Source organism: Mus caroli, chromosome 16, assembly GCF_900094665.2.
Source record: "Mus caroli chromosome 16, CAROLI_EIJ_v1.1, whole genome shotgun sequence".
Classification (NCBI taxonomy): Eukaryota; Metazoa; Chordata; class Mammalia; order Rodentia; family Muridae; genus Mus; species Mus caroli.
The window spans coordinates 79,443,105-79,453,812 of NC_034585.1; the positions used below are offsets into that span (position 1 = coordinate 79,443,105).

General features: G+C 42.4%; 1 protein-coding gene across 1 annotated transcript in view; it reads left to right on the top strand.

The window, feature by feature from the left end:
- Jam2 (junctional adhesion molecule 2) overlaps positions 1-10,708 on the top strand; it is a 53,106-nt gene that overhangs the window by 37,103 nt on the left and 5,295 nt on the right. Inside the window, exons 4-7 of the mRNA XM_021185286.1 lie at positions 1,705-1,857; positions 5,484-5,683; positions 7,752-7,851; positions 8,841-8,948. Coding sequence (XP_021040945.1) covers positions 1,705-1,857; positions 5,484-5,683; positions 7,752-7,851; positions 8,841-8,948 — 561 coding nt within the window. The remainder of the gene's footprint in view (positions 1-1,704; positions 1,858-5,483; positions 5,684-7,751; positions 7,852-8,840; positions 8,949-10,708) is intronic.

Genomic DNA, 10,708 nt, shown 5'->3' on the forward strand with positions numbered 1-10,708 from the left:
AGCTGTCCTCAGACACTCCAGAAGAGAGGGCGCCAGATCTCGTTACGGATGGTTGTGAGCCACCATGTGGTTGCTGGGATTTGAACTCTGGACCTCTGGAAGAGCAGTCGGGTGCTCTTACCCACTGAGCCATCTCACCAGCCCCTACTTGTCACTTTTTGCACATGTTTTTCACTCTCTACTCTTCCTGCTAATTATATAATTTATTAATTAAAATGTGATAGTGGTGGATGAACTATGGCATTAGTTTGTGTATTGGTAACTTTCCTGTCGCTGGGACAAAATGCTATGGCAAAAGCAACTTAAAGAAGAAAGCATTTATTTTGGCTCACAGTTCCAGAGGGGGAGAGGCCATCGTAGCAGTGAAGGCAGGGCAGCCAGAGCAGAAAGCTTGCTGATCACATTTTTATCTGTACGCAGAAAGTAGAGATGTACAAAAGGAAGTGGGTGAAGCTATAATCCTTCAGGGCTCAAGTCCAGTGACGCATTTCCTCTAGCAAGGCTCCACCTCCTATCTGTTTGATAACCTCCTAAGTTACAGGGCCAAGTATTCAAAGTCATGAGCCTATGAGCCGATGAGGGACATTTCTCATTCAAATTATCATATCCACTGAAGGCCACATGCCCGTCTACAGTGCCAGTTACTCCACAGGTAGAGGAAGCCAGAGCTCTATGAGTTCAAGGCCAAGCTGGTCTACATAATGAGTCCTAGGATACTCAACACTTCATGGTAAAACTCTGTATCAAAAATCAAATAAATAAAACATGTCATCTGATTCTATTCCATTGAGACAGGACTGTATGTTTCAAATGGCTAACAGTGAAGGGATTTTCACTTTAGTGTTCTACAGCTATCAATTCAGGCACCTGCATATAACACAAAACCCCATTTTATTTTATTTCTTATTACATGCATTTATCTTGGGGGATGGGGAAATGTGTGCTGTAGGCTAACTAGCAGGAGTTGGCTCTCCTTCCACCATGTGGAACTCAGGGATGAAGCTCAGCTTACTGGGCTTGGCAACAAGCACTCTTACCCACTAAGCCATCACCAGTCCACAAGAGCTAACTCTAATTCAGTGCTTGTTAGTGTCAAAGTCAAATCAAGATAACATTTGTTTGTTTGTTTGTTTGTTTATTTTTTAAGATCTTTGCCACTTACCTTTTCTTCTCTGGTATCATTTGAATATATATATATAACATTTATATTTAATATTTTATATTACATTTATATATAAATATATAATATATACTTTTCTGGCCAGTTGAATCAAGGTCTTCATTTGTTGATGGCAAGGCAGGCAATTGATGGAGTATTTTTTTTTTAAAGCAAACACGGTGCCAGGTGTGATGGTGCACACTTTTAATCCCAGCACTTAGGAGGCAGAGGTAGTAATCTCTGAGTTCAAGACCAACCTGGTCTACTTAGAGAGCCCCAGGCTTGCCAGGGCTATAAAGTGAGATCCTTTCTCAGAGAGAGAGAAACAGAGAGACAGAGACAAAGACACCGAGGGAAAGATTTTTAAAATGTCCTACAAAATGTATAAAATGAACATGTAAGTTCAAAGTTTAAAATTAAGGTTTTTTTTAACCAAGAAAACAAACGCTTTAGTTTTAAACAAAATGACTTGAGGAGGATACTACATAGAAAGTTGCTTGATTATTTCTAATGTCATTGTCTTTTGTCTCCCCCCCCCCCCAAAGGTGACTTTAAAGACCGTGCTGAGATGATAGATTTCAATATACGAATCAAAAATGTTACAAGAAATGATGCTGGAGAGTATCGCTGTGAAGTCAGTGCTCCGACTGAACAAGGCCAGAACCTCCAGGAAGATACAGTCATGCTGGAAGTACTAGGTACAGCACACACACATATGTAATGGCTCTCAGCTGTCCCGTCCTCGTCCCCCAGCCCCGCGGAAAGATTTTGGCTTTGTTTGTTTTTCAGCAGCCTGGATGGTATTACATAAGTTTCCTGTCTCCTCTCCCTTTCATCTTCCGTCTAACAGAAGCATACTGGATCCTTTTTGTACTTTGAATTACTTGACACTTCCTTCAGTAATTAGCCAGTGTGAACCCCCAGTTTTAAAAGTCCATGCTAGGGTCTGGAGAAATGGGCCAGCAGTGGTTAAGAGCACTTGATACTCCTGCAGATGACCCAGTTTGTCCCAAGTCCATTTCCCAGCATCTATATGGTGGTTCAAAAACTTCTGTCACTCCAGGTCCTGAAGATCTTCTACCCTCTTCTTCTGACTTCCATTAGCATTGCATGCATTTGGGGCATATACATACATACAGGCAAAACATTCATACACATTAAATATACATAAATAAATCATTAAAGCCACCATGTTGTGTGGTCATATCCACATTTCTATATTACTGAGAATGGATTTGAAATCTTAATTATATCTTCCAGATTTCTTCATAGTACTTTATAAATATAATTTTATATAAAATATATAAATAATAATTTTAAGTACTGAGAGACCATGTATGTATACTGAAGATGGGAATGTTGTAGGACTGCCAGGATTCTGCCTACCATCTTCAGTCCTGAATTTTCAAGGAGATTTTTTTTTTTTTTTTAGGTTTTTTGGGCTTTTTTTTTTTTTTTTAAGACATCCAATTTATTTATTTATTTTTAACTAGAGAATGTCCTCAGATATTGTTACGGATATGCATCAGATTTTGTTACGGATGGTTGTGAGCCACCATGTGGTTGCTGGGACTTGAACTCGGGACCTTTGGAAGAGCAGTCGGCGCTCTTAACCACTGAGCCATCTCCCCAGCCCTTCAAGGAGATTATTAATAGTTATCTACGGTCTTACTTAGGGTTTTCTTGCTGTGAAGAGACATCACGGTCATCCAACTCCTTGTAAGGGAAAGCATTTAATTGGGGCTGGCTTATAGGTTCAGAGGTTCAGTCCATTTATCATCATGGTGGGAAGCATGGCAGCATCCAGGCAGACATGGTACTGGAAAAGGAGCCAAGAGTTCTACATCTTAATCCACAGGGAGTAGAAGGAAACTATGTGTCATACTGGGTGACCTCAAAACCCACCCCCACAGTGACACACTTCCTCCAACAAGGCCTCACCTACTCCAACAAGGCCACAACTCTTAATAATGCCACTTTCTATGGGACAAGCATTCAAGCACAGGAGTCTGTGGAGACCGCTCCTATTCAAACCACCACACCCACTACATTCTATTTAGTTCAAGTCTCTAAGACCCAAATTCCCCAATGAGACCCTACTTTTTTCCTTTACTTAAAAAGTATTATATAATATAATACGATAAGATAAAAGATCCCACTTCTTAAAGTTTCCACAACCTCTTCGAAAGCATCAAGAGCTGGAAACCAAGTGTTCAGACACATGAGTCCATGAGTCACTCCATATTCAGATCTTATTGTTCTGCTCCTGAGTTCCAAACACTCACGGATATTTAATAAGGGAAATCCAGTAAGTCTAACTTCAAAAGTCACTAGTCTCATGGTTCAAACCCTGTTCTAAAGTCTGAAGTCTTAAATTGTTCAGGCAATCGCTTAACTGTCAACCCTTATGAAATAAAATTAAAAAACAATGCAGTCTTCAGAATAAACATTCCTATTCCAAAAGAGACTAGTGGGGCCTAGCAAGGAAAGGCTGGGCCGAAGCAAGGCCAAGACAAGGAAAAGTACCAACTCCTCAGCCGCATGTCTACTACCCGGAGCTCTTGCTGGTGTCTTCTGGGATCAGTGACTTTGGACAGCCCCATCCTGGGGCACATGTGGCTTCTCCTTGGCAATAGCTCTGTGTTGGTGCCTGAATGGTTTTTCATTGAGAGCCTTTTACAATTTTAATATCCCAGGTTTTCACTACAACTCGGGCTTTGCCTTCACGGCTTCACCCACTGCTCACACAGCCATTCCATGCACAGAACTGGACAGGCTACGCGGATATTGCAGCAGCTCTCTGGGATGCTGGCATTGTTGCCAAGAACTGTATCCTGCTCCAGATGTGTCCTGACTTTCTTGGACCACAGATCCTTGTGTGCCTTTGCTACTGAACTCAGGAAAAACTCTTCCCTTGATGCCCGTTTTACAGACTGATATCTATGAGACTGTGTTTTCAGGAACGCTCCTTCCACTTGGATTTGAATTGTTACAGTTTGGAGCTCTTCTTGATAAATGGGTTTCCCCTCAAGGCACCCTTTCTTCCTCCGGGGTGCCAATGTGTTTAACAATTACAACTGCTTTGTCTGAACCCCCTTTGGCCTCCCTGCCTACAGTTTAAATGTCTCTGTGCACCTCTGTTGCTAACCTTCACTTTCACATCTTTCTACCTTTCCCTTGTAAATCTGACAAGAATTGCTGGGGTTACCATGGCTACCATGCACAGCTTGCATGCTAGGCTGTCTTGACATTTCCTCTGCCAAACAACTTGGTCCACCACTTTGAAGCTCAGTCTCACTCCAGTTTTCAGGACACTGGCGGAAAGAAGCCAGATTCGTTGTCAATTTGTCATATTAATGCACTCTACTCTAATTTCTGATATAAGTCAAGTCCTTGACAACCTCCCCCCCACCCTCCAAGTCTTAAAAAAGCAGTCTTCCATCGCCACACTTCCAAACAGGAAGACCAGAATGACCCATTAAGCTCCGTTTATAGCATTATTGCACTTTACAGCTCCAAACTCTATTACAATCCTGCAAATCAGTTCCTAAGGCGTATGAGCCATGCGGTCAGGGACCACTACAATGGTTCCAGTTCCTGGTGATAATTTTTGTTATTAGTCACTTTCCTGATTTCTGTGACCACCTACATAATAAGGAGCGACTTAAGGAAGGCTCATGTTTTGAGTAGATGTAAGTCCAGCATGGTGGGGAAGCCGTGGAGATGGGACCAGCTCCTCGGTGAAAGTGGGAACATGAGGCTACTTGCTCACATCTTGGCAGACCAGAAAGCAGAGAGGGGCCAGAAGCAGGATTAGGCTATAAACATTCAGGGGAGTCTTCAGTGACACACTTCCTCACAAGTGTCCTAGAACCTCCCCCCAAACACCAGCAGCAACTGCGGGCCAGGTGTTCAAACACATGAGCTACCCCATGGAGGATATTCATACTCACACCGCAACATCCTACTTTATGAAATGAAGAGACTCAGAAAAAAGACATGACTGGCCCCCTCAATCCATGGCTTTTGAAGTTCAAGTGTACTGATAACTACTGGGTAGTAGATGAGAATAAGGGGAGCAAATGAAGCATAGGTCAGATATAAAAATGGCCATATCACTTTAACCTATATTCCTTTGGCCAAAGTAATGTATATAACCTACCTGGGAGCCAGAAGGGTGAAAATATGGTATATTGAGGGCTCAAGAAAAAAAGAAAACGCATACAGTGGCCCCATCTGTTTCTCAGTCGTCCACTCGATACAGGCTATTGAAACCCATGGTCAGCTAATGAATAGTCTGTACCATTTGGCTTCCATTGTCCAGTGGCTCCTGCTGTTCCTGCCTGTGAAGTGCCCACTTCTGTTATGACTGGAAGTGTGGTGGAGCTACGATGCCAGGATAAAGAAGGAAACCCAGCTCCGGAGTACATCTGGTTTAAAGATGGCACAAGTTTGCTAGGGAATCCAAAAGGCGGCACACACAACAACAGCTCATACACAATGAACACCAAGTCTGGAATTCTGGTAAGGTCATTTCAGGCATTAAACTTCTGTCGGTCACCATGAGAAAAAAGGTTAATAGATCTTTAAATTATACATAATAGGAGGTCAAGCTCATTGCTTACTAAGTGGAGAGAGGGGGGTGGTAGCAGGCAAGAGGATGGTACATGTGCTAAGATATGATGGAACAGACTACTTACTGTGGGAAGTGGGAAGATGGGGTTGGAAACCGGGGAGCCAAGCAGACAGGGCGTGACCAGCAACTCAGGGCAGGCCCACCCTTTTTCATGATGGATCAGGCAGCACTCTATAGTACCTCCCTCTATGTCCTGGAAAGTCACCAATCTCAATCTCAATCTTAACCACAGAGGAAATGCACCAAAAACTCGGAGATACCTGACCCTCAGGGCTAACTGTGTGGAAGCAGTGACCATAGGAAAACCACGCTAGGGTGTCCTAGCCATTAAACTTTCTCCTGGCTCCAGATCCTTCACTGTAGTCTCTGCGACTTACCTCTCTGCTGTTACCTCATCTGTAAACTTAGCCCAGATTATCCGATTGTTCCCTTCCCTAGAGATAACCGATATAGCTCCTTAAGCAAGCTGTTCAAGCTTCATGACTATTTTTACTTTTCCATCTGTGATTTTTTTTTTCAGAGTAGAGGAAGGATCATTTAATTTGAAACCTTTTGCTTCCAATTGCAATAATATTGTGTTGGGTTTTAAATATTTTTGTTTCCAACAATGCAAAATCACGACCACAAGTGTTATGAAAAAAAAAAAAAAAACCCTTATAGGTAAGGTAATACTAACGAGTCTTAGGAATTTGGAAACAGAGGTAGGTCGTCTCCATTTATTCTTTCTCCTGGTGCAGTATCAGTAGAAGTCACATCCTCTGGTCCTCAGGAAAGCACGCTGCCTCTGTAGCTAAGTGAAAGAAGGAGTGGCGGGCGCTGCCCTCAAAATCAGGTCATGTGCTAGCGTTCCCAGTCTTCAGGAGCAGTCAGCAGGTCCGAGCCATTTTACACTGTGAAATTGGGCACTAAACCTGCCTTCGCACGCTGCTATATTTACTCTTCAGATTTATTTTTTTTCTGAGTGGGTGATAAAAGCCCTGAGGCAGGTCTGAAGTGCTGGTGCTCTCTCCTCAGGGAGTCAGCCCTTGGGGTATGTGGTAAGGACACCTTATGCCCAAGGGCAGCTTAAACTGGAGCGAGGAGCTCTTCCTCCTTCTGTCAGCTCCCTCCCGGTTCTTCTTTCCCACCAGAAACGCTCCAAGGGTATAAAACTGCTGGTACAAATGATAAAGTCTTTCCCACCAAATTCTTACCTCTCATTATATGGCAGGGAGAAGTAGTGAGGGTTGAACTTTTGTTGTTGGGTTTTTGATTTTTTTGTTTGAGACAGGATTGCTCCGTGTAGCCCTGGCTGTTCTCAAACTCATGGAGATGCGCCTGCCTTGGTGTCCAGGGTGATGGGATTAAAGGGGGTGCCACCACCGCCCAGGAGGGTTGAACTTTTCTTTTCAGAATTTTCAAGGACTCTGGACTTGCTGTAATTTACAATCCTAAAAACCTCAGTTGTGGTTTCGTGGGCCGGGAGCTACTTACTTCCTGGCCATAGTCCTAACTCTGGGGAGAAAGTGCTGTGGTTTGCTCCTGCAGTGACCTCACTGTGTCTGAGAAAGTACACTCGCCCTTTCACTTCGGAGGTCTTCTTTTATGAATGGCACTTCCCAGAAATTAGAGATGCTGAGGGGCCACATACCTGTGATGCTGGCTGCGTGAAGACATTAAAGTGGGAATCAATGGTTTGAGACCAGCCTGGGCAACATAGTGGGATACTGTTGAAGGTGCCAGGAGGAATGGAGAAGAGGGAAACAGACTTCCTCAGGTATGCCTGTCTTTCTCTGCCAAATTAAACAGGCTACTACAGACCTTGCAGGTTCTGGTAGATACCTCAATTCACAAGAGAAATATAAGTTTCTGGGTCATTACAAAAGGACAGATCCCCTTGTTGACAAACTTCCATATTAGGAGCCTCCTCATAGATTTACAGCCTAAGGGTCCGTTTATTTTTCCTCGTATACATAGCAATTCAACATGATTTCCAAGATGGACAGTGGAGAATATTACTGCGAAGCCCGGAACTCTGTTGGACACCGCAGATGCCCTGGGAAGCGAATGCAAGTAGGTAAGCCTGGGGACTTGAGAAGGACGTGTGTGTGGACAGAGTATGGAAGAGCTGATGGGTAAGGGAGCAAGGGGACAGACACGCTGGAAGAAATGTTTAAAATGAGCTTAATATTAAAAAAACAAAAAACAAAAAAACAAAAACAAAAAACAACCCAACACTGTTGCTTTCTGTCTGTCTTCTACTCATGGCAAGACAATTTAGCCTATATATATATATATATATATATACATGTTTTTAATTTATCAAAATGCTTTTCTAAGCAATCTGTCTTGCAAATCACTGTTAAGTGTGCTATAGTATGGACTGCTGGGGTCCCACCGACTTGATACATGCAGCAGAGACTCTTTCTTCCTGGAGTCACACTACAATAACACAGCAGCACGTGTGTGCTGTGAGCACTATGTGAGTGTTAGCCATCTGGGTCACTGGCAGTAAGTCATGGATGAGGGCTGAGTCAAGGCCCTGACACACTGAGCTTATACTAATTGCAGGCTGGGTTTTCCGAAAGACACACGGAATAGTTATCGAGCTAGATTGTCCAAAGTGTAACTACAACATATTGTATTTCACAAAATGACTTTTGGAATTAAGAGAGGGAGAGCGTTAATCTTTTCTAGGATATATGATTTTCAGAGCATACCCCCTCCCACCCACAACAATAAGGATCAAACCAAAGGCTTGATCCCTAGCTGTGAAAGGCAGGTTTCAGGGCTGGAACTCAGGTGTCCAGGCTAGATGGCCAGCACCTTTACCCACTGTGCCATCTTGCCGGTCCTCACATTTAAGATTTTGTAAAAGCTTGGTTCTCTGAATATTTCCAATCCATTTGAGCCATGCATTGAAATTAACTAGGTAAGTAGGCTTCAGAAGCACACAGTTATCATTGGCATAGCTACCAAGGAGAGTTTTTATGACTGTTGGATTTAACGACAGCATCTGTCCGTCTCCTTAACAAGAATGCACACATGCTTTCTTTCACATTCCAGATGTTCTCAACATAAGCGGCATCATAGCAACTGTGGTGGTGGTGGCCTTCGTGATTTCTGTATGTGGCCTTAGCACGTGCTATGCTCAGAGGAAAGGCTACTTTTCAAGTAAGTTAAATTCGTCCTTCTCAGGTACATGATAGTCTCTATGTTCTTCTGAACAGCGAGGCTTCTTTTCAAGGTATTGTTTCCCCTATGAAGTTCTACCAACTCTGGAGAGAGTACTTTTATGGCTGCTGTGCTACAATGTTCACAATGACGCGCACATGCGCTGTGATACACCTCGGCAACCAAATAACGCGCCCTTTTTTGTGAAATTCTGGAACTCTATGGACTGTGTGAGAGTCATCCTGAGAGCATAGCAGCACGAAGATATTCAGTGTAGACAAATGTTTATAGTGCAGTAACCTATGGTATGAGATCCTTATATTTTATGTTAGAAATTAATGCCTTTCATTAAAATAAACCATCAGTGAAATGTTTTGGTATAGAACTGTGTAATATCTAATTTAATACCAGGATAAGAAAACTGCCAGCCACAGGTAGAAACCTAGTTGGGTGTGTTGGTATCTGCCTGTGGTCCCAGTACTGGAGGGTAGCCCAGTCACGAGAATAGTCAGTTTGGGCTATATAGTGAGATCCTGTTTCAAAAACATCACAAAACAAAACCAACGAGCATACACAGGCCCTGCGGAGTTAGAGCTGCTTCCAGACACGGCTCTTAGTGCTTCCTGGTCAGAACTTTTGTAACTTCAAACTACATTTGATTACGCAATTGGTCTGATGTAAATTTTTGATTTTTAAACATTTCATTATCTTAATATATGCCTTCAGTCCCAGTGTTTAAATCTATGAAACCTTAAAAGCCTCCTGCACTAACAAAAGGACGTGAAGTTGAATTTTTAAATGAAATACTAAACTATAGCATGAAGATGTTTTTCGAGACAGGGTGTATCCCTGCTGGCTGTCCTGGAACTCAGTTTGTAGATCAGGCTGGCCTTGAACTCAGAAATCCACCTGCCTCTGCCTCCCAAGTGCTGGGATTAAAGGCGTGTGCCACCATCACCCGGCTAGAGCCATCTTTTAATAATGGGTATCAGTTTTAGAATTTAGGTTGAAAATGATTCACATTGAAATGAAATCCAAAGGCGCTTCCAATATCATTTATAAGTAATTATACATCATTTCTACATTATACATTAGCATTTATACATCAAAAATATTTCCATGAAAATTGATTCAAGGTAATTCTTTCTGCATAGCTATTGGGTATGGAGCTCACATGTGGGGATTACAGCACGCACAGAGGTGGAGGCAATAGCGTCTTAAGTTCAAGGCCCATGTGGTCTGCAAATTAAGACTCTGTATCAAGAAAGAAAAAGGGTGAACTGTGTTGTGAATGAGAGCCCAGACTGTCCTAGCCTTTCCTATTCAATCAATAGACTCTAGCGGTGTCCCCCTGCTGGTCAATAGTGAAAGTGTAAATGAAATCATGCAAAATTCTTGTCATTTTTACCTACTTAGGAAAAATACCTGATGATTTTTAAATGAGGAATCAGTAAATCTATTTCTTAAAATACTGAAAGAGTCGACACAGGTATTAGGAGCTGTTCATTAGCTTAGATTATTACTTCCTTCTTCATATGGCAGAAAACCTGTTTTTGAACTTCTGTTTGGAATCAGCATTAGCAAATTATAAGCTCTGGCCATGACCAGTTTATATTGTTTTTCTTTACTGGGCGGGTGTGTGTGTTCTGGTACCGAGGAATGAACCTAGGACATTGTACATGATAGACAACCGCTCTGCAACTAAACAACATGGCCAACTTTTTAAAAAAATTTTTTTTTTTTTTTTTTTTTTTTTTTTT